Here is a 25,382-nt window from a genome sequence, read left to right as displayed (position 1 = left end):
CTCGCTTTTTAACAACACAGTATCCAGGCAAATTGGTGATATGGCTGCTGATGTTCGTGATCAGATAATTCAGCAAGTGAGTTCAAGTGAATTTTTTGTATTCATTTTGATGAATCAACAGATGTGGCAAACATTTTTCAGTTCTTGTATTGTGAGATATGAATGCGATGGGGAGAGATCAATTAAAGAGAATATGCTGTTTTGTAAATCAATACCTGGTCATGCAACAGGACTATATCTTTTTGATGTTTTTTATGAGGCTACTAAAAACTTTAAGCATAGACAAAATGTATCGCGGTACATAGTCATGGTGCAAAGGTTATTACAGGAAAGAACAGTGGATTTCTGAAAAAAATTAAAAGATTGTCTTACATCAAGGCCAGAATGGACACACAGACTTGCTCTTGCCACAAAAAATATGCCGGAAAATCTCAGACAAATTCTTTGTAAAGCTGTAAAAATAGTTAATTTTATTAAAAGTCAACTGTTACAGAATAGGTTGTTTGCTAAACTATGTGATGAAACAGGCAAAAAAAAGCTCTTCTTTTCAATTCAGAAGTCAAATGATTATCGCAGGGGAATGGGTTGTCCCGATTATTGGAATTGCAAGATGAATTAATAATATTTTCCCAGGATAAACAAATATCATTCTTACTGTTTTTGCAGAATAATGAATATATGGTTTTGTTGGCTTATTTAGCTGATGTATTTTCGCATTTAAATTACTTGAATGCAAATATTTACAAGGATGTGATAAAAACGTTTTATTGATGACAGACAAAGTTCATGCTTTCATTAAGAAGCTTTATATCAGGACTATTTGCCTTCAAAGCAAAAATTTTGATTTGTTTCAACAAATTTCTGATTATATTGAGAAAGATTTGGATGAAGAAGGACACTATTATTCACTGCAGTTAGGATAGCATGAACATGTATTTGTATAAAAATTCGGTTGCGGAGTATTTCCTGGAAGATAAAAATGATTTTTCCAAGAGATGGGCACTGAATCCATTTAGTGAAAATGATGCAGCTGTTAAGTTACCGGTTGAGATTCATGACCAGCTCATCAAAATGTCTGCCGATAAAATTTTACAGCTACAATTCATATCTGAAGATTTAGATATGTTTTGGCTGCTCGTTGAAGTGAATATGGAAATTTAGTCAAAGAAACATTGAACATATTAATCCCTTTTGCCACAACTTACCTCTGAAAATGATTTTTTGTTTACGGTTGCACTAAAAACTAAACATAGGAATCGTATTTTATCATTTCAAAACAATTTGCCTTCGTGTTTTTTCTAATGTAGATCTATGTATGGAGAAACTTTTAAATGAAAAACAAATGCAACCATCTCATTAATTTATTTTCTTTAAATGCGAACTTATAAGTGTAAGTAAAATATTTATAAATAAGTGATTTTTTTTTTGTAAAATGGTTTCATTAATGTTTATGTTTAAAATTGTAGGTAATTTCACCACCCCCAGGTCGTAAAACGTTGGTCTATTGCTTATGATGACAATGACTTGATGAATGGAATCCTTGTTATTTAAGGCACTTAGCATGTTTAATCTTACTTAAATTTACTTTTGTTTTTTAGGTTTTATTAATTATTTCATATGATTAATAAGGACACTGTACATCCTTGTTGGTTATGTCTTTTTTGTTTTGTTTTTTTTTAACAGTAGTTAAAGCATACCTAGTGTAGCATAACTATCATGTTATGCTATAAAATACTTTTTTATCTGAGTACCCTCTATAGTCCCACCTCCTCTATTTACCATTATAATCTGCTAACAATCTTTTTAAATAGTTTCTGATATTTTGCACAATTCTTGTAACATTTTGCTATTTTTGTGAGGTCTTCTTACAACTCCATATTGTTATCTTTCTTAGTAATAGATTTGTTTATTGTGTCTAAGTGATAAGTTACGTTCATTTGTTTTAGGAGATAAATTTCTGATTTTATGTTAATTTTTCTTTTTCATTTTCCTATTTGATTCTTGGGCAGTGATGACTCGACTAATAATAAAACCGTTGTTTATCTTTAGAAAAAAAACGTTTATCGTTATCTAACTAATAAGTATTCAGAAACAGAATAAAATAAGCATTTCTGTACTTCAAGAGAAGTAATCATTTAAAATTATAAAGTCTGTTTAAAAAAATGTTACAAAGCAATACAAATGGATAATGCACAAATACAGGTAATGGGGCAGATGTTGGCACATCAGTGTTCTGTTCAGTTGGTAAGGTTTAGTATGAGTTTATGATATATTTAATTTTATAATTCCAACATTTTATGTGTTTTTTTAATAAAATGTACTTTATATGTATTACTCGAGTATGACTCATATTCATTCATAAAACTCTGTTTCTAGTTACAATTTATTAAAAAGCTGTTGAAATTTATTTTACAGGGACACTGGCTCTTCCACGTTGGGCCAGTAGCAGTAGTATTGACAGCAGTCCTGTTGGTAGTACAGGAAAAAGAACAGAGCAATCATTATTAACAACTTGCGTTGGCTCTATATCAGAACTAGCTGAGTTGATCCAGTGTACCAATTGCCTTCCATTACATTCACGAAACATTGTTTGGTCTAGCCAAGCTGTTCAGGCTCTTTTCTACTTTATGCGTTGTTCTCAGGTATTTTGGCTATTTTTTTGTTCCTTTGGTTAGTATAAATGATTCAAATTATGATATCAAATTACATATTAAAATCACAATTAAAACTGAAACTAAAATAAAAAATAAAAACAATTTTTTTTTTTTAATTTTAAAAATATTACAAATTTTAAATTGAAATTGAAATTAAAATTAAAAATTGCATATATAGAAATATGAAGTCATTTACTAAAATAAAGTAATTTTAATTTAATTTAGTAAATAACTTATTCCATATATGCAATTTTTAAATTTGTAAAAAATTTTGTTTTTATTTTTGATTCTAATTTCAATTTGGAGAAAGGGATTTTTAAGAATTTTTAATTTTAAGTCATAATGATAATATAAAACAATTTTTAATTTCAGTTTTAATTGTGATTTTAATATGTAATTTGATACGAATATTTGTAAAAAGTTATGTGGAGCAACTGATGATGCGAGTAACTTGTGAAAGCGCTCTTGCATGTATTAGGTAATTGTCATCCTACTTTATTTTATTTATTAATTGTGTATTTAGGTTCTAAAAACTTGGTTTTACATAATTGTCATAGGGAAACGCATGAAATTTGTTAAATTTGTTGAAGAGAGAGAGTTTGGTAACACTTGCATCAAATTCATGTACTATGGCTAGTGTTTTGGATTTATGGTTATGTTTATCCATATACCTATTTTTCATTGAGGTTTGAGTATGTAATTTTCCTTCTTATTTATTTGAAATATATATTACGTAAAGGTAAATTTAATATGGGTAGATTTGAGGGTGTAAACCAGTTCAAATCTAAAGCCCAAAAATGTGTGTATGCGAGAACTTATATATGACAACAGATTGATTGATCACATTTCCAGAGGCTTTATACACCATTTTAAATTGCCTATAGATATTACTGTTTTCATTTCACTCTGACTAAGCAGACATTATTATAATTAACTTTCATTTATAGTTAGAACATTCTGGTCCTGTTCAAGAACTTGTATATGAACGTGCATACGTAGTACTTCCACCACTAGTTGAATGGATTCGTACAACAGCAGCTCATGCTGAATACCGACATTCTGCAGTAATCGATCAAGATGATGTTATGCAGGCTGCTCGGCTTCTTTTGCCTGGTGTTGATTGCCCTATCAGACAGCCAGGGTAAGTCAGCATTTCCTAAATTTTAATGATATTAAATATTTAAATCTCTTTTGGACTGCTTGTTACAATATTGTAAAATTGAGTTTAATCATAAGGTTAGCTGATTAATGATAGGTAAATATACCAATTAAAAATAAAAATTTATATAAATTTAGCATATTGGATTTAACTTTATAAATTTAGCTCATTCGATTTGAGCATAATACTTTAATTTCTCATGCTGTATAAGTCCAAATGTCACCTTTTTTTGTAGCTGTGTTGGTACACTTGTACCTGACATATGTTTACATTGGTAGCCATATTGGAAGCTTAGTTTATTGCTGGCTGTTGAAAAGGTTACACATGTTTTGGTCGGTGATTTTTAACTTGTGGAAAAAATGGAATTAAGAATTTTCATTAAGAATAAAGTGCAGAATCGCATTGGAAATATGGAATTTTGCTTTTGGTTATTCTTGAGGGAATAAAATGAGCATTTATAAGTAGCACAAACATTTCCAAGAAGGCCTTGAAGACTGAAGATAATGAGCACCCTGGACATCCTAGCACATCAACAACCAATGAAAACATCAAAAAAATGAAGAAAATAATTATGGACAATCACTATCATAGTGGAAATGTGATACTACGTGGAAGTTCTACGCCATTTGCATGAAGCAATCTGAAGAAAATACCCCCCAGATTTGTGCCGAAATAATTCATGCCAATTACCCCACAATAAAGCACCTACTCACTCTTCACTGTTTGTTATGTGAATTTTTGGCCAAAAACACCACAGTTATGATGCCTCACTCTCTATTTTTGTCAGACATGGCCCTGTGACTTTCCAATTCCCCAAGATGAAAAAATAATAAAAGACAATATTTTGCCAACATTGAAGAGATAAAGACAGAATCGCTGAAGACTAATTATCATACTGGAAATTACTTTCCAGAGGTTTTTTGAAGACTGGAAAAAGTGCTGGCACAAATATATATCTGAAAAGGAGTACTTTGAAGGTGAAAAAATCAATATTGACAAATAAATGAAGATTTTTTTGAGAAAAACTAAAATTCTTCATATTGTTTTTATCAAACCTCATATTTAGTAGTAAAAAAAAAATTATACCAGAGCTATTTTTTATTAAAAATTGCATTTTTTAAACATTATTCAATGAATTTTGGCCAAACACACTTTTGCATTTACAAAAAATTATATCATATGTATTAAAACAAAATCATAATTTACTGGCGATTGATAAATGATTAAATTATGTTTTATAAAGTAAAAAAAAAGAAAATGCATTCAGCTGCAAAAGAAAAGAAGTTTGTTCATAACTTTAATAATGCAAATAACTTTAATAATGCAAACAAGAAGTTTGTTCATAACTTTGTTATACAATACAAATACAAATATATATATATATATTACTTTACTGAAGTTAATCTTTTTAAGATTCATATTATTCCTCTGTATTGTTAAAATTATATTTAAATTTTATTAAATAAAACACTAGTACAGAATATTGAAGACATATCTTACCTTAATTTTTCATGAAAGTATTTTCACAGATCTCGCATCCTGATATACCTGTGCATACTGCATGTGCATGTGTGTATATATATATATATATATACACACACATGTGTGTGTGTATGTGTGTTAAGAAAAGAAACATATTGAAGGAGAAGTTACTGAAGAACTTATTTAACTTAATGCATAAATTGTGGCATGTAATTCTCGATTACATTACTTACCTTAAAATATTAATTATGTTTGTATTACAAGCAGTGTATTTGAAAGCAGTTATACTGTTTTGGTATTTACTTTGCAACAAATCACTTTTGTAATATTTTTACTGCACTTACTGATTAATGTAAATCCTAATTGGGCACCCCTGCCAGTATTGAAGAATTTCTTCTTTCTTAGATATATATATATTGGCTTATTTTTAAGTATATACTTTTTGTTTTTGTTTTTTTTTATAATAACCAGTTAATAATGAACTACTTGATTATTCACATATTAATGAAAGTTTTATATCACCTTATTAGCTTCATAATCTTTCAAATAATAAGTATTAAAATGAAATACATATAGTTAAAATTTATTTAAAATGTTATATTTAAACTGTTAATATTAGTGTTTAAAAATGTTAATATTGTAGTATTAACGTTGTTAGTATTTTAAAAATATTAATATTAATGTTATATTAGTGTTAAAAAATAAATGTTTAAGGTTCATAGTGGTTGTAATAACTGGTTTACTTTGCTTTGTCAGATGTGATGAAGGACTCAGTTTAAGAAGGCCCGGTGAGGAAGTTGAAACGGTACGCCGATTAAAAATTGCAGTGGCCTTTCGAATGTTAAGCTCTGGATCAAGGGAAATGGTACCTCATGCGCTACAATTACTCCCTAGTACAAAGGTAAGATTTTTTTTAACTTGAAATTATTTTAGTCATTTTAAATAAAATATACTACAATAATTTTATCTTATTTATTCCTGTGTGGCCATTTCTTTATTCTATCATAATGTCAAATTTTATAAAACAGTATCAGTAACTTAAATATAATTTTCAAGTTTTAAACTCAATCGCTTGATTTAAGGGGTGGTACCTCATGTAAAGATTTGTTGGGCTGTACTATATATTTTTTAAATCTGTAGTCATGCTATTAAATCGAACCAATTTATATGACATGTTGTGCTATGTTAAGGTGACTATGCTAAGAGTATAGTTTTTAGTGAATAGTATAGTACAGTTGTAGTGATTCATAGATCATCTATGAGCAACATTTTGTGAAATATATTGTGTAGTCATTAATTCCTTCATTCTTGTAGAAATCCCATACTGTAATAAAACATTTTTTGTAATCATAAAAAAAAGCTTACAACGCAGTTGTAGGACTTTCCTGTCATGTGGCTTTTTCTGACGCACAGCTTATACACACAACTTAAATACAACTGATAGAATTCATAGTTGCATATGTGAAACTAGTTTAATTCTCACTGTATTTTAAGCTAATGCTATTATCATAGATTGTTTTTAAAATATTTTTAACTGTCCAATACTTTTAAAATTATCCTTCCTTATTTAGTAAATTTATGTTTATTTCATATGAATCAGCCTTTCATCAGTAGAATGATGAAAAATCGGACCAATTTTTTTTATTAATTGATTTTTCTGCTTGTATTTTTATTGCATACACAGCAGTCCTGAACTTTATTCCATTACAATTGAGTCACCGTAAATCATTCTGCAGCTGCTGGACTCACTGGTTTATTGATGACTACTTGATGTTTATACAAACTACTAAAATCCCAGAAATAAGTCAACTAATTTACATTAAGCATATTCAATTTATATGTCAGAATAATTTGAGCTATTGGTCATGTTTGTATACTACATAAAAATGTATTTTTTCAGCACGTTGTAATTTTCTACTTAGCTATGTTATATCCTCGTATTATTTTATGGCATATTACCTGCAAAATCAATACACATATGTAATGTTTTTTGTTTATATACATAATATACAAGCATACCTACTGTACTATTTATTATATTAACTTTTTAAAGGCGGTTTAAAAAAAAGAATAAACCTGGCTTATATGATTATACAACTGTCACTTGATAGGTTAATGACCTACCTACTGGCTAAATTAAGAGATTATATCTGTAGTGTGCAGTATGTGAAGATAGATCTGATCTGTTGAAGGTAATTTTATGTGTTGTCTGTATTCATTATGGCTATTATTTATACAGATTATTCTTTTAAAAAGTTGTGTTTATACTATATCTGTATGATACCAGGTGATCATAAGCATTGCTCCATAACCTCAAAAACCTATGTTAGAAACATTAAAATGAAGAATAGATGATAAATTTGTTGGTAAAGTGGCAACAGTTTTGGTGTCATGGAGTCTTCAACTGGAAAAAAAATCATTACAAAATTGAACAATTTTAATCAAACAATTTCATTGATCAGATAAATCAATGATAAATATTGATTTATCGTTGAGTTATCTGTTATTAATATGCAAGCATCAAAATCATGTGACATTTGAAAAAGTTGATGAGGTGACAGTTATTTGATTTCCACAAGAATTAGAAAGAGAACACCATTAAGAGTCAGATTATTCAGGCTGAACCATTTACATTTTACAGCCTTTCTGATAGGATTATTTATTCATTGTTTGTATTGGTTTAGACCAGTGGAAGACATGGGTTTTACCAACCAACAATAAGTGAAAAAAGATGTCTTCTTCGGATCAAATGCAGCTCCTTATTTCATCATGTTTAATAATTTGGTTACCTCACAATTTTTCCTTGGACCAGTCTGTGATTTAGATAAAATTAGATTTAAAATAATTTTGTCTAGAAGCTTACCACATCACAAAGGAAAACATGCTCCTGGACATAAAATGAAGTAATTTGATCACATTAGCTTACAACAATGTAATAGGGTCAATCTTACTTCCACTAAAGGTTTTCAGAAGACCTTTAAGTTAAAATATCAAAAATCTTAAATTTAAATACATGTGAAAAGTTTTTACATTACAACAGATGTTAAACTTACTATAACAAAAAGGTATAGATGAATTCATAATCGTTATATAGAGTAATTTCACAATCAGTTTGTTGTGTGTGAAAAAAATTCTTTAAAATTAGTGAAAAAATCCCACCTAAGAAAGCATTATCTCAGCAGAAATTTGCATCTGGTGAAGTATTCCGAACTACTAAATTATTTTACAGAAAACACTTGTAATTTATTTTAGAATTTGAGCAAAATGTTGCAGTACTAGATAAGCTAAAACAAATTACTGAAATTGGTGTCATACTCAGAGTTGCTGAATCTTGATATAGTGTAAAATGTTTGTAGGTATAAAACAGGGAAAGGTATCAAAAAATTAAAGCTAGACATTTGAAGTATTGATCCAGACATACCATCAACCGAATACATGATTAACATATTACAGTTGTAAAACAACTGTTTGGATGTGAAGATATAAAAGTGGATTTATGGTAAACTGTAGAACATGGTCATAAAATTACACCTCCATTTGCAGTTAAAATTACAATTGTAAAATAATGTCCATCATTGACACCAAACAAACAGAAAATACAGCTGACAAAAATCATGCTGATGAATCAATATATGATTTCACATTCTGAGAGAGCACTTTAGCAGCTCTGAGATATGTCAAGCAACAAACAAAGGTCATGCCAAAGAGATTAGGTTTATAAAGCACTGTTTGCAGCTACAGTTGACAAATTTATTTAAATAATAAACAATTAATAACACTAATAAATAGACTAAATACCATATTTTAGTTTAGTTACATTAGAAATGTATATACCTGATGAAATGATACACTATATTTCTACTGTATCACTTCATCATAAATAGACTAAATACCATATTTTAGTTTAGTTACATTAGAAATGTATATGATGAAATGATACACTATATTTCTACTGTATCACTTCATCAGCTAATTATATTCAGTAAGCAGTTTCAGTTACAGTTGAAAAATTAGACAATGCAAGTATTTGCATACCCAAAATTTTACGTCCATTCAGATTAACCAAAATTTTAGATTTCCAGAATTTGAGATTGTATGTATTCAGTATTATCCTTTCTTACAAGATTACTCAATTCTTTCACCCTGCTGAAAAGAAAGGAAAAGATATTTTCTCTTCTCTTTTCTTTTCACGTAATCAAAGGAAAAATAGTCAATTTACTTTCATTCAGACAAAAGTATATAGTGTCTTATAAATCAGTACCATTTATGAATTATAGCTTTTTTCTACTTTCAGTCGTTCCTGTTGTCCTACTGTACATTGACTAGCATCAGATTACATTGACAACAGTCAAAATATCTCTCCACCTTCTGAAAGCTTCTTTTAAGAATAGGCTTTGTTACTGTCAATGAAAAGTATTGAATTTTTTTTTTTTTATCCATCTTAGTCTGGGTATCCTCTGGGTTTTCTCCATTTCTTTTTAACTCTTCAATTCTGATTGGTAGTCTCTCCATTTTTCCTCTTTACGTTCTATACCATTGCAAGCTCATTTTTCTGCTCTCTCTCTCTCTCTCTCATGCACTCTCCAACCCCAAATCATTCATTATGTCTGAATTCCTCACTCTATCAATTCTTGTTTTAACTTTTATTGCCTGTAGGAACTTCATCTCACCAGCCTGCAATCTACACCATCCTCTTTCTGTCATCTTCCATGATTCTGCACCAAATAACACCATTTTCATAAAGTAGGAATAGTACATCATGATATTTTGCTTCCTCTAGTATCTTCTTGTTCCATAACAAATGTTTCACACTCTGGTACAGATTTCCTCCCTTCTGCAACCATTTTGATATTTCTGTCAAAATTTTCCTGTCATTTATTTCACTTCCCAAAGTATATGAACTATTCACCGATTTCAGATGTTCCACATCCAGTACAACATCTTGTTCCATCCTCTTATTCCTTTCAGCGATCATCATCTAGCTTTTCTCCCTGCTGATTTTTAGTCCATAGTTTTTCATTACCTCCTTCCAAGCATCTAACTGGATCTGTACATCTTCAGGTAATTTTTCACCAACAGTTGCTGAACTGCAAAAATAGGGTTTAAGTGCTTCTTCAAACACTAAATCAATGCTGTTTTTTTACTTTGTTCCTGTTCTATCTTTCTACTTATCCTGTATAGTATAATCATTTCAAGAGGTTTTTTCATATGATTCATCTGAGTAACATCACAGTAGTTCTTACATTGCTTCTTACTACCCTTCTTAAAAAGAAGGATTATATCTTCCCTTTTCCAGTATTCTTGAGTGATCTTGTTTCTCCACACACAATTCAACTCTGTATATCCATTGCAAACCAACTGGACCTCCAGCTTTTATCATATCAACAGTAACTTAGTCACATCCTGCTGATTTACAACTGTTCATTTTTCAAATTGCATTCTCCATTCTTTCTGCATTCTCTCTAAGAGATTCCCTCCAATCAACAATTGCAACCCTCCTCACGTTGGATATTCTCCTCTTTATCTTCCGTATTTAAAAATCTCAAAATAATCCTTCCATAGCTCTTTCATCCCTTCTGAATCATCCACCATTTTTCTATCTTCTGTCTCCAATCTCTCTGACATTTTCATCTTCTTTATTTCATAATTTTGTAAATATTTTCTTATTTTGTTTTATATCTTCTGACAATCTATCTGTAAATTCTTCCCATAACTTTTCATTTTCTTTCTCAATTATTTTCTTATATTTTTTTTTCACTGATATAAGAGTATCCTCTTTTTTCCTGGTTTTAAAAATTACCTCCAGGCAATATTATTTCTTCTGACTGCCTGTTTTGTTGTATCACAAACTTCTTTGGCTGCTTCCACCTCTGCTCTTAAAATTTCCCCATTTTATCTCTACATCCTTTACGTGTTTTATATGTACTTTTCTTGTAGCAGTTTCTGTATTCCTTTATTTTTATTATTTCCTTCAATTTCCACTTTCTTATCCTCCTTTGTATTATATGCTTTTTAAGTTTTTAAAAATTAACCTGACCAATAGTTTTATTCTCTGTTATCATTGTTTTGATCTGTCCATCCCAGCAATATCTTGTTATTGCATGACTTTCTTTGTTCTTAAACCATCTGTTAGCTATTATCATAGCATTCCTCTGACATAAGTTCAGCAGTCTCACTCCATCATTCCTTCTACCATAGCCAAAACATACCAGCACATTTTCATATCCTTTCCTGTCACTGCCCATGTGAGCATTAAAATCTCATCTCCCATTACTATATTAACTTTCTTAATACGTGTCTCCAACTCACTTGCAAAAACCAGTTTTTTTTCCAGGCATCCAGTTTGTGGTGTATATATCTGCATAATAGCCAGTTTCTCTACATTTATGGAAATAATTATGGCTTGCTCTGACACATACTCACACCATCAATGAAACTATGAGCATATCCTTACTAATCATTTAGGCAACTCCATTTTTACCAACTTCATCATTTCTACTCCAATACAATTTCCCACCTCTAATATCTTTTTCCCCCCTCCTTTCCACTGTGTCTCATTTAGACTCAAAATATCCAGTTCTTTTGCCTTCATCATATCTGTAAGTTCTTCAGCTTTACTAATTAGCGTTAAAATGTTATGAGATCCATCTTTAATTTTGTTATTTTTTACATTACATTCTTTTATTTTTAGTATTTCCCAGTATTTTTAGCTGTACTACTTGTCATATTCTCCAAAGCTAAGCTTTTCTGTTGAAAGCAACTTTCAACTTTATCACTGCTTCTGACTTGCTAGACCTGACATAACTGTTGTTGGAGTACTGTTTAGTCTGGCCTCTTCCCTTTGACTTGTTTGGCTTGGGAGAGCCATTAGTAGTTAAAATACTACCCCGAGGTGGAGTGTGTAGTGGAGACCAACTTCAAAAGCATGAAATAAAGTTTTCAAAAACTTCAAAAATTACTTTGTAGAAAGTAAAATTTGCAAAGTAACAAAGAAAAATACAAACAAACTGAACAGTCATAATAAGTTACCAACAGACAGTTCTGATAGGCAAACTGTAATTGTCTCATATTACATCAGTAGACTTAAAAAAAAAATGATAAAATTTTTACATTCATATCTGAAAAGTTATTGAAGAGTTAATTTTACATGACTTTTTGTTTTGAGGAACATCCTATTTGTCTTTTTGAAGTGTTGAGATAAATTTCTTGAAAATTGAAATTGTAGTAAAACAGCCCAATGAGACCTGTAAAAAAATGAATTGTTTTATGTTTTGTATCAAATGTAGTCTGAATAGATTATTAATATTATTAAAGTTTTTTGAATTAAGAGAAGGTTTGAATTGAAAATTGAAAGATTTGATTCTTTTTTTTTTTTTTTAGAAACATCAGAATTAAATAAAATTTTTAATAGTAAATTGATTCTAGCGGTACACATATTAACAATTTTTTTGGGGGAAATAATAATTTTTAACATCTTGTTAACAGTTGAACACATTATGTGAGAGTGGCTTGACACCTTTAATGCTTGCTTGTATTAACAATGATGAAGCTGTGGTTAGAATGTTGCTCGAGTTCGGCTGTGATCCTGATATTGAGACTCCTTCTCAGGGCACTCAGGTAACTGACTTTTAATATATTGTTATGATATAGCAAAGATGATGAAATGTGTTAATAATTAATATAAAATTGTGACATTTATCGTATGAAAAAACAGCTAAATACAAATTCTGGAAAAATGAGTGATACTCCAGCTCTTTTTCATTTGAAAAGGGTGTTTTTATAGATGCCATTTTAACATAGAAAAAATTAAAATCTTTTAAAACTTTTGTGCAAAAATGTTTATACACTTGAGTAGGTTTACGTGCATGTGTGAAAGAACACTTGTTAGCACTGACCAGGACTGGCAGCACGGCAGGCCACCATGTTCACTTGGGATGTTCTTCTCAAACAGGTATATGCTTTTGATTATTTGAATTGCTAAAGACCTTACTTAAGAGATAAACTATTTTGAGAAAACTACATCCATTCTTAAGAAACCAGTCAGTTTATTCAAAAGTTAAAAGGGAAATAACTTCTGGATGAAAACATAACCCACTCTGGCAGTCTGCTGTCAGAGGGTAAAAATTTAAGGATAAAATCTTTATCTATAAATCCACCTTTCAAAAATAACTGAATTTTTGTCTTGTTTAAGCACTCCAAGCACTAAATATAAGCATAAATTAACTAGTATAAAAAATAAGTAAGATTTATGTAGTTATAACAAAAATGTTAAAAAAGACACATTATTTTTTTAAATTTTAAATTCTCAGTTGAAAATTAATTAAATTTATTTTAACATCATGAAAGTTCAAGCAATTAATGTCATACATCTGTAGTCCAATTTTGATAAACAGACTCCATGCACTGAGAACATGTCAAAATAAAGTTCTTGTGTTGAAGTCTTTTATCCTAAATTACTTGTTATACAGAGAGGAAACATTCAAACAATTTAACATAAATTTTATGATGCATTATTACATTTATTAGATTTATTGAATGTAACTTTGTATTTATTTCTGTTTTTTTTTTTTTTAAAGGGATGTCCAACTGTACAACCTGAGATGCAGCATTGGACAGCACTAACATATGCAGCTTTACAGGGTAATGTTGCTATAGCCAAGCTATTACTAGACAGAGGAGCTAATGTTGAAGGAGGTGCAAGACTTAGTGAGGAGAAGTGTACTATAACACCTTTGCAGGTAAGTGCTGTTATGTTAATATTTCATTTTTATTCATTGACATGCATAGCAAAATGTGATGTAAACAAATTTAAATAAATGGCTTGCTCTCTAAATTTGTGGAATGTAATTTAAGTTATTTTCATAAGTTTTTATTCAGCACATTAAGAGTAAAAGCACTCGCTTTGTAAAAAAATAGAAATTTAGAAAATGAGTCATTAATTTACATTTGCAGTTACTTTGTTTTTATCCAAATAAACAATACTCATTGCAATTGATAGTGAAATTTCATATGAGCTGAGTTAAATTTATAATAAATTATAAGATGTATTCATTAATGATGAATAATTAATACATCTTAATTTGTAAAAATACATATTTTGAATAATACATAATTTTGGGTCATAAATTATTCTTTCGTTACATAACTTTTTTTTTTGAAACTATATCCTTAATAATCTGAAGGAAAGGCTGATTGTGGAACAGCTCCAGAAAACATTGAAATGAACGCATTTCTAAATTGAGGCCAATGTGGTTTCATGAAAGGGTTGGCACTGAGGATTGCATCTTAAATACTCTTGCCAAGGTGGAAAGCACCAACTGTAAGTATGTTTTGGCTATTTTTATTGATATAGAGGCAGCATTTCCTTCCTTGTGTTGGAGTTTTGTACTCGTATGAGTAACTCATAGAGTTGTGCGTGACTATTTGTCTAACCGCACAGCTCTGTTTAAAGATGCACACCTAGTGTAGAAAATTCGTGACCAGGAGAAGCCCGCAGGGTTCTGTTTTCAGTCCTCTGCTGTGGAACCTGGTCTTTGACGGATTTCTGGGATTGACATTCCCAGAAGTGATCACGGCCTAGACTTCTGCCAATGACTGCCTCCTTTTAGTTCATGGCAATTCACAACTGCAGCTGGAAGGAAAAGCGCAAGCAACTTTGTCAGCTGCAGAGGGTTTGATGGACAATCAAAATTTAAAGATTTCTGTGCCCAAGATGAAGTATATGTTTCTGAAGGACGCAGACAAATTATCATGCAGTCGAAACCTCCATATTAAATATAAAGACTGTGTAAAAGTTCATAAGGACCTTTGTGTTGTTTGATGAGAAGTTGCTGTTTAGCAACCATGTCAAACAAGTAGCGGTGGACACCATCTTTGTGATGCACAAACTTAGGATTGCTCAGAAAGACTATGGGCTGTCAGGCCATTAATTGTACATGGTGTACCGTGATGTCTTTGAGATACGACACTTACACGGCGCCCATATGGGCACATAGATTAGACAGAAATATAGCACTATTCTAAATTTACGAAGAGCTCAGCGCATAGCCTTAATTGTATGCAGTGGTGTTTTTAAAACAACCTCCTACAAGGCTAGAACGATATTGGGAAAGGCTCTCGCAATCAATTTAGTAGTGAAAGTTCAGGCAGCCATGTGGAGATTGCAAAGTGGTTGGGAGGCCAAGGTATTTGGGATGTGGTTTCGAGTCAGGCCAGTACCAGAGCGGAATGGTGATCACAATGCATCAGATCTAAATATTGAGCAGTTGCCCATCTCCCGCCTGCGAAAGAGGCTTCAGAGCCTCGTGATAGAAGCATGGCAGCAGGATTGGAACACCACAATTAAGGGAAGATCCTTGTTTAGATTTATACAGGATCTGGGGGAGATGTACACCTCAAGTTCATTTTTAAGGGCAACAGGAGCCAGGTGCTCACACCTGAGCTGCTATAGGAGCCTACCTTGGAGGAATGGTCGGCTATCTGCCAATAACTCCAAGCAATATAAATGGTGGACAAGTATGTGCTGGCATTTAGCGACCTAGGTGTGGCAGCAAATAACTGTCTTTAGATTTAAGATGACGTTCAATTTTATATTTACGATAGTCATATGTTATAGTCTAGACAATGGTAGGTGCACCTACCCAATTTTGTTTAATATATGAGAAGTGAATGGCTGGACACAAAAGCTTATATTGTCCATACTATTAGGTTAGCTCTAGGAGCTAAATAGGATATCGGTCACTTAAACTGTTTGAGGCACAGTAGACCTTTGTGGCATGGACATTTGGCCTTATGCTTTAAGGTGACCTTATGGGTTGGTGGCAGGAGAAATGCCTTAAACCAACTGATTAAAGAACCTAAAATAAAAGAATTGACCATTACAGGAAACGCAGGCGAAGCTGCGATGGGAAGCTAAAATTCTAAAATAAATATATATTCTATCTATTTTATTTTTCAACATAATCTTTACTGTCATTAATACAATTAACACATCACTTTAATAGTTCCCAAAGTCTTTTGCCGATCTTCATATCAGATAGCATGTCAGCCTTTCATCTGGAGAATCTGGATTCAACCCCAGTCAGGCATGGTATTTTTCATATGCTATAAAATTTCTGTGCACAAGCTTCAAGCCTATATGGTGAATTAATTATCTAAAAAATCTGATGTGGACACCAGATGACTTCCTTGTACATCTATTAAATTATATATACACATTTTTGCTGCACTTCATTTAAACTTATTTCGTTTGAAAGTGAGATATGATCCTCCAGTTCTTTAATAAAAGTGGACAGTTATACAATTGCTAAAATACTAGTTTTTGTTAACATCAAATATTTACACAATTATTAATTCAGCAATCTTACCTGAAATATTAGAGTAAAAGTCCCTTGATTACTCTTTAAATAAATTGTTTACCAAATAATCCAATAATAAAAACTGATTATTCTACACTGTAAGATCTAAATTAATATTTGTAACCAGTAGACAGGAGTTCACTAAACGGAATAGTTTAATTATTAGTAACTTTTATATATGCGACACATCAGAAATCTGAAATACGCACCAGAAATCTTGTGCATATTATGCACAAGGGAGAAAAAAATTTTTTTCACTGAATTGCTGCCCAAAGCTTCAACAGAACATCAAAGAATGATATAGCATTCATATCATCCATCATCTACTTCATTTATTGAAAAGAATTGGCAACATTTCTTGAGAATCCCAAAAACTAATTATCTTACCAGCTGAGGGCAAAACCTCAAATTTTTTCATAAAGCAAAAGAGGATGCTGCCATTAAATTGAAATCAGATTTCGATTTAGGGGTTTGGGGGGGGATAATTAGTCATCTATGTTCATAATCAGTTCTGTTAGCATAAATTCTCCTTCATTAGTGTACCAAGAGAGATGTTGCAAATACAGTCCCAGTCAATTCATTATGTATTCCTCATCAGTTGTCTATAAGCAAACATTTTGGAAATACAAATAACTTTTTTATGCTATCAACTAGTTGCTATTGAAGTTATACTGTTTTTCATTTCTTATATATCAATTTTAATTATTTCTTCGGCCTACTGCTGTATTTGTTGTATCACAACCTGAATATGACATCCAGGTTAGGTTACTGCGCTTTTAACACATTTCTCGAATGCAGTTGCAGTTTTTAAATTGGAGTATACTTGTGTTGTCTGCTACCTGAATCCTCTAGCTGAGTATCATCATTCTGCTACCATCATTATGCCTTTGAGCATATTTCAAGTGATACTTTTAGATACTACTCTTAAGTATTTTTAGCTATTCCCCATTAGTGAGACCCATTAACTGATTTTGTTGTTTACAATATAATTATATATTAATAAAGTCACAATTTTGTTTTATTTTTCTTGTTAATCTGTACACAAACGTTACTCATTTACTGAACATACGTCTTTTGTTTATATATATCATTTATGTATTTAAAAACATTTGAGTATTTAATAATTTGATTTATTAAGCTTCATTACCACTTTTTTTTATAAATGTAAAAAATTGTTTCTAGGTAGCGTCAGCTTCTGGTAACTTGGAAATGGTTTCTTTATTATTGTCACATGGAGCTCATAGTTTTCTTTCAACACTTCTCAAAGACCCTCTTTGTTATTCAGGGGCTGCACAACGTGGTTGCTACAGGTAGATGTTTTCACAAATTTATTTGAATAACATTGAAAAATTATTTTATTGTATTGCATATTCTGTAATAAATTTTATAATACATTGAATTAAGTAATTGCCTTTGAAATTGCTTTCAAATCTTTTTAGTGTATTCTCAATCAATCATTAAATATTATTTGTTGAATATAATATATAAATATTAGTAACATTATGTTGAATAAATTATTTGTCTAAAATTATTTATGTATTCAGTAGTTGAGCTTTTTAAAATATTTAAAGCCATAATGATATAAAATAATTAATAAGGCATAATAATAGTGGCATAATTTTAAGCCATAATATTTAAATATATTTACCATTAAGATTTATTTAGCTTTTAATATGAAATTTATATTTTATTTATTTCAGTCCAATAGCTGTGGCAGCTGCTCATGGGCAGCAAGCTGTACTTCGTAAATTATTATCACATCCCTTAAATCCAAATACAAAAGAGGTTCTCTCATTAGAGGAAATTCTGGCTGAAGGTGCCAATCAGCTAACAGCTGATAGAAGGACTGGTGCACGACTTCAGGTAATTATTAATCTGCCGTTTGCTTAAATGGATTTATATCTCTAATGATGTTTATTTTCATTTAATTAGTACCAACAGGTTAATTAATTTTAGAGATTAAAATAACCTCTCTCAGATTAATAAAAAATTGTTAACCAGTTTCTTTATGTGTATATACATCAGTTGTAATAGATGTGCCTACTGACAGTAGTCTATTTTTTTTATTTTTTTTTAGGGTGGTGGTGGTGGTGGAGCAGATGGAACATCTCCAGGGGTGTCACAAGTACAAGTATTGAAACTGAGCAAAGCACAGATGAAGTGTTTACAGGAAGCTGTTTACCATAGTACTGAAAACAATCACTTAGGTGAGTTGCATTAGATTGATTTAAGCTAGTATAATGCCAGGTGGCCTCCATGGTGCGAGTGGTAGTGTCTTGGCCTTTAATCCAGAGATCCCAGCTTCGAATCCCTGTCAGGCATGGCATTTTCACACATGCTACGTGATAAATCATTCATCTCATCCTCAACCATTTGTAATACCTATAACCAAATGAAAACACCCCAAATGAAAAAAACCATTGAAAAATTATTTTATTGTATTGCATATTCTGTAAAAGAAAAGAAAGGGAATTAAATCATTGTTTTTGTGGAATTAACGAATGAAAATATTTCTCATAAGGTAATATGTGGAATTTTTTTTTTTAATATTATAGTATATTAGTTCCTAATTTTACCCATTCATCTGCTCTGCTTTCCATGTCCATTTTGAGACTTGGTTTGTCTTTATTTCCTCTAAAGATTTGTAATACCCAACAACAAAAAAAGCTAGTATAATGCATTAATTAGTTGATCAGTGATAGTGTAACTATCAACTTGCAATTGAGATGCTATCAGGTAAAGTTTGGGTCTCCTGGTATGCAAGATAAGCTAGATCTGTCGTAAAAATTTCATACAAATATAATCAGATTATAAAAGTGTTATGCCTTCTTTCACTATCAGGTTTCCAGAAAACTAACTAAAATCTGAAGTTCCATTGAATAGTTAAATTTTTTCAGTTTATTTCAAGATTTAAACTGACTGTGTGTAAAAATAAATTGATTTTGATCATGATCAAGCACCATCTAAAATAAAAGTCTTTCTCAATAATGCTTTACTTTAGGCATAAGTTTTTTTATCAGTTCATCTTGAATCCATAATTGCACAAGCTTTTAGTTATAAATAAACTCTATTGAATCTTCGAGAAGAAGCACGATTACAAAATTTTATTTTTAGTAAGTAATTTTATTATATGTATTATAAAGTAATTGTATTAGTAAACTACTTGTCTACTTCCAAAGTTTGCTATGTAGTATCTAGCACTTCTAGTATACATTGCTAACTTTGTATGTTTCTAGATGGAGTATTATATTATTATGTTGAAGTGTGTTAAGTAACACACTTAACACATAATAACAACATAATGTTCTAAATGGATTTGAGAAATATATGAAGTGGAAAAATGGAAAAAGTCTGGCTTGTTGGCTTAGTTATGTATTTTCTGTTGCATCCCATTACTTTCTGTTACAAACAGTCTAGGTATTTGATCTTTTAATGAGTATATACGTTTTCTCCCTCCATGTATTGCAGATCATGTCCTTCTTTACTGACCTTCAGTACCACACTTTTTCACTTATTAAAATTTCAGCCACATTTCTCCTCTCTCCTAACTTTAAGGTGGTATCCATTATGCCACCTTACATTCATACATATCATCCTCATTCATCCTCTGAAGTAATATCTGAATGGTAATTACTGGAGGCTAAACAGGAAAAAGAAGAGGGTGTCGCTAAGTGAAAAAACCAGGCGGCAGAATTTTTTGATGAAGAGATATGAAAACTCATCTATAGATATGACAAGTGTTTCAATTTATTTTGCAACTATGTAGAGAGTAGTTTAAGGATGTATTTTCAAATTGTATGCAATTCATTTTTTCCAACAGCTGTTTTTTTGAATACCAAAACATAAGTTACTTTGTAGATAGACCTCATATTTCAAAATTTTCCCATGTTATCATCATTCTTTTACTACCTGTAAAAAATAGATAATAACCTTTCTATAATAAAAAATCTGATTTCATAAATATTTAACGGATGCAGTTTTTAATCATAAAATATTAAAAATCAACAAAATTATATTAATACTAATAATTATTCTATTTCCATAATCCGATAATCTATTTTGATAAATCTATATTCAGATAGTCAATCTGTTTCTAATATTAAAAAATAATTATAATAATGGAAGATTCACAGTAACAGTGATAAAACATTATAGAATATGTCTGTGCTATGTGTAGATAAATAAAAAATGTTTCTTGTTCCTTTATACTTACTATAAATTCAACTAAAAGACAAGGAATATAAAGAAAATACCATTCACTAAATTCCATCAACCCTGCTTAAACATAGCCTGGCAATTACTTAAAGTGACATCAAATACAAATACATGGATTTAGTAAAAAGCATCATATCCTCATTTTTGAAGGTGACAGGAGTGGGAACAAAATTATAAGGTCTGCAACTAGGTGTTGTCTGTATGTTTGCTTGGAATTTTCCTTTCTCCCACTTCTTAGTCATACATGCAAGTGTAGTTAAAAAGGCATATTTTATTTTTTTAAATATATAACATTTTTAATTGGGTAATTTCTATTATTAATTCAGGAATGATTGCCTTCACTGATTCAGGTAGCAGAAATTTTTTTAATGTTATGTTTTAACAACTTATTTATATTTCATAATCATTTAATATGCTCAACAAAGTATGCATATTCTTTTTATGCATAATTCATCAAGTTTGCTTACTGAAATTCTCTTAATTTACAGAGATGACACTTGATATTAGAGACCTTGGTGTGACATGGACACTTCATTGTTGGATGTGTACATTAGCAACTGCACATGAACATCATTTGGAGAACATGATAGATCAGTTATTGCAAGATTTCCTTACTGTGTGGCCTGATGACTGCTCTACACAATTTGTTGATGAATGTCTTCCATTACTCTTCAATATTTTTAGATACAGCAAGGTTTTTTTTTTGTTTTTTTATTGTCAGATGTGAATGCTTGATGTGATTAATGATTAATTAATTAATTAACAAAATTAATTATTAAAAAAAAAGTTAATAATTTTTTTTTTTTTTAAATGAATTTATGACTTATATTCCATCTGTGTGTGAAATCATTCAAATAGAATTCCATTATGTTTATATACACATACATAACTAATTAATTAACTGTTTTCAATAACTTTATTTCACTTTCAGTTTGCAATATAGTTTTATTTATAATATCATTTATTTTGAGTGGTTTGTTTCTATATTTTTTGCAATATCAAAATTATTTTTTATTTGATTTTACAGCAGTAATATTTTTCTTTCATGATTTAAACAAAATAACAACAACCTTTTAAATTTTTATTTTCAGTTGATTTGACCGACATAAATTTCTCAGAATTAAACTTTTCAATTAATTACAGAGTTTTGCTTGTTTTTGACAATTTAACATAAATTTTATACCAAACCCTACAAAAAATTGTGTTTTTCATTTTTTCGGGGAACTCCAATAGGGAGAATCTATGCAACATATTTTTTTATAAACTGTTGGAGAGAAAGTTCTGGAACATTATTTTAATTTTTGAGCCAAAAGAAAATAAACTTGATAATTCTGTTCTATAATTTGTGTGCCATGAATTTCAGTAAAGCTTCATTTTATCATTGAAACATAAATCAGGATGGAATATTTTGCCAGCAAAACAAAACATTTATGGAGAAATGATTTTATGGAAATTTTATCAGAGAAATACACCTATAAATTTTAGTAGGAAACTATACTACCCTACAAAGGAATATTATACTCTGAATTATAAATAAAATTTCCTTGTTAAGCATATTTTTCATATAATGCCATAATTTTGTCTATAATGCTTAAGTAAGCATGATAAAGTTATCATTGCATTCTATTTTTCTAGAAAGTTATAACTGTTATTAATTGAGACATTTATTATAATCACGCCTACAGTGAAAACAATTATTGCCACAATACTTTTTCCAGCATAAGTATTAATATTAAAAGGACATTAGGAAAGGACAAACATGTTAGCATTAATTTGAGCTGTAGATAGAATTGTAAAGCTTGATGTGTAAAACACTCTACACAACTTGATGAGCTAAATTATAGAAGGGCAACTCGTCACTCAATGAATGTGAACCAAATTTAAAGATGGTTAATTTGGATAATATAGAGGTGATCAATTTTCCTCTTAACTGATTTAACAGGTTTTATTGAATGTATTTCAGATTTTATCATTGTTCCATACATTGAAGTTGATGGATATTGGTAATTATGAAAATATTAGGAAGGCATTGACAAAATTTGTGAATTTTAAAAAGATATGCATTTTTACATTCTTAATTCTTTAGGTTAGTCTTTTTGTTCTGTTCAAGGTCTTTTTATCTTGAACATAACTAAATTAGTGTTTTCAAAGCTCATTTCTTATTAATTATATTTGTTATAGAGAATTATAATTGCTATAAAACTATAAAAAAAATTTTGTTTGTAGTGTCATGTATTATTTTTATTTTTCTGTTTAGCCACCGAAACCACCGTACGGTATTACTTCAGAAGATGAATGAGGATGATATGTATGAATGTAAATGAAGTGTAAAGTGTCAGTTTCAGTTCGACCATTCCTGAGATATGTGGTTTAATTGAAACCCAACCACCAAAGAACACTGGTATCCACAATCTATTATTCAAATCTGATTAATAGTAACTGCCTTTACTAGGTTTTGAACCTTAGAACTCTCGACTTCAAAATCAACTGATTTGCAATGACAAGTTAACCACTAGACCAGCCCGGTGGGCTTGTCATGCATTACTGCGAGTCTGTTAATTAAATGCAGAAATTCAACAGTTTTTAAACATAAAAATTATAGTTTAAATAGCCAATTCAATTTAATTTCCAAGAGAATTATTATGGTTGATTACATTTAAATAATCGTAGTGAAGGCAGAGTTACTTTTATATAGATTTGAATACTAGATTGTGGATACCAGTGTAGTGTTCTTTGGTAATTGGGTTTCAATTAACCTTCATCTGAGGAATGGTCGACCTGAGACTGTACAAGACTACATCCTCTTCATTTACATTCATACATATCATCCTCTGAAGTAATACCTTATTTTGAATTATTTTAATTAAAATGTATTTGTTATTATAAATAGTAATGTATTTAAAGAGAAAACTCGTTTATTAAAATGATTTCATCCTTTTTCATTTTCTACAAATCTGTTTTCTGCTTTAAAATGCAGTCTAAACCTACCCTTACCCAGTTTAAAAAATTAATTTCCTTACCGATCTTAGTTCTCCTGAACATAAGTAATCCAGTAAATAATTAAATTTCCCAGGTAGCTTTGATACAGCTCCTTTTAAGCATTTAAAAATTGGCAGTTATACATAGACCTCATGATTTTCTGAATGTTGCATTTATATATATAAGTTCAAGTCATTTTCTAATGTCCATCTTTCAGTCTCAATTTTTTAGAGATTGTTATAATTATAAGAATATTTGTTCATAGCAGTTCAGTTACTTATTGAATTATAAATCAACATGTAATTTGATTAAACTAAATATATATATATATATATATTATTAGTCAAAGAGTAAACTTTTTTTTAATAATTGCATATTTTTACAGAAAGAGGGTACAACTTTGCTTCTTGCTGACATATTTTCAACATGTTTCGGTTGGGAACCAATTAAACGTATAAGAGACTCAACACTAAGTGGCGGTGCTCGCATTGATCCCAAGTTTGTGAATAATGCTGAATTAAGTGATGTTCAGTTCAGAGTAGAAGGAAGAGTATTTTACGGGCATAAAATTGTGCTGGTCACATCATCACCTAGATTTAGAGGAATGCTTAGCTCAAAACTTTGTGAGGGCAATCCACCAATAGTCCAGATAAATGACATCAGATATCATATTTTTCAGGTACATCAGTTATAATATGTACTAGTACAAATTATTTTAAAAATAAAACTTGTATCACCAATTAAAAAATAAAAGCATTTTATAATCTTGTGAATAATACAAATATATTTCTTTTCATATACAGTCAAAACTATTTAGTCATTTTGATATTTTTTTTTTATTTTTTAAAGAACTTCATACTATTTATATTTCTCTAGATTAGGTAAAAAAATTAAATAATGACTTTAACATTTTAGCAAACATAGTTAAACTACAGAAAAAATTATTTTTAAAGGAGTATTCTTAAAAAACAAATCTACAATAATTTAGGTGTTAACTAAATTATCACATTTAAAGCAAAACATCATTTTTTATTAGCGTGTTTCTTATATCACTCAAAGCAACACGGTGAATGCATTATTAAAAAAAGTTATTGTTTTTTAGTGATGAGACCAATATTTGTAAATATAAGTTTATCAGCTGCAACATGAAATAAGTATATAAAAAAAACTGTTTGACTATAACATTTATTTAATTTGTTGGATCTGAGTTGTATAAGAAACACCCTCATAAAAGATTTGACAAAAAAAATTGAATGATTGTTGAGATGTTATAATGATTTAAGAAAATTATGTTATTTTTTTTTTAATGCTATAACTTAACAAGTGCAGAGCGGATCAAATATAAACCAGAATTCTTTTATAATGGCTCATGTAATGAACTAATCACTGTGTGGCCTTTAATGAATAGTAGTGGGACGAATGAAGTTGATTCCCCTCCCACACTAACTGTGCAAGTCTTTGCATCAGTAGCATTATGAGTGAGCAATTGGTATACTTTTCCTTAGCATAACCATCACCAAATTTCTTGCCAGTTAG

General features: G+C 30.1%; 1 protein-coding gene across 1 annotated transcript in view; it reads left to right on the top strand.

The window, feature by feature from the left end:
* LOC142319650 (ankyrin repeat and BTB/POZ domain-containing protein 2) overlaps positions 1 to 25,382 on the top strand; it is a 165,689-nt gene that overhangs the window by 128,212 nt on the left and 12,095 nt on the right. The window contains exons 11-20 of the mRNA XM_075357190.1: positions 2,416 to 2,642; positions 3,602 to 3,795; positions 6,052 to 6,196; positions 12,781 to 12,912; positions 13,872 to 14,033; positions 17,835 to 17,962; positions 18,353 to 18,515; positions 18,730 to 18,859; positions 21,356 to 21,561; positions 24,232 to 24,525. Coding sequence (XP_075213305.1) covers positions 2,416 to 2,642; positions 3,602 to 3,795; positions 6,052 to 6,196; positions 12,781 to 12,912; positions 13,872 to 14,033; positions 17,835 to 17,962; positions 18,353 to 18,515; positions 18,730 to 18,859; positions 21,356 to 21,561; positions 24,232 to 24,525 — 1,781 coding nt within the window. The remainder of the gene's footprint in view (positions 1 to 2,415; positions 2,643 to 3,601; positions 3,796 to 6,051; positions 6,197 to 12,780; positions 12,913 to 13,871; positions 14,034 to 17,834; positions 17,963 to 18,352; positions 18,516 to 18,729; positions 18,860 to 21,355; positions 21,562 to 24,231; positions 24,526 to 25,382) is intronic.

This window comes from Lycorma delicatula, chromosome 2 (genome assembly GCF_047948215.1).
Source record: "Lycorma delicatula isolate Av1 chromosome 2, ASM4794821v1, whole genome shotgun sequence".
Taxonomy (NCBI): domain Eukaryota; kingdom Metazoa; phylum Arthropoda; class Insecta; order Hemiptera; family Fulgoridae; genus Lycorma; species Lycorma delicatula.
Note: the sequence above shows the minus strand (reverse complement) of the source record. Positions and strands in the feature narration are given on the sequence as shown.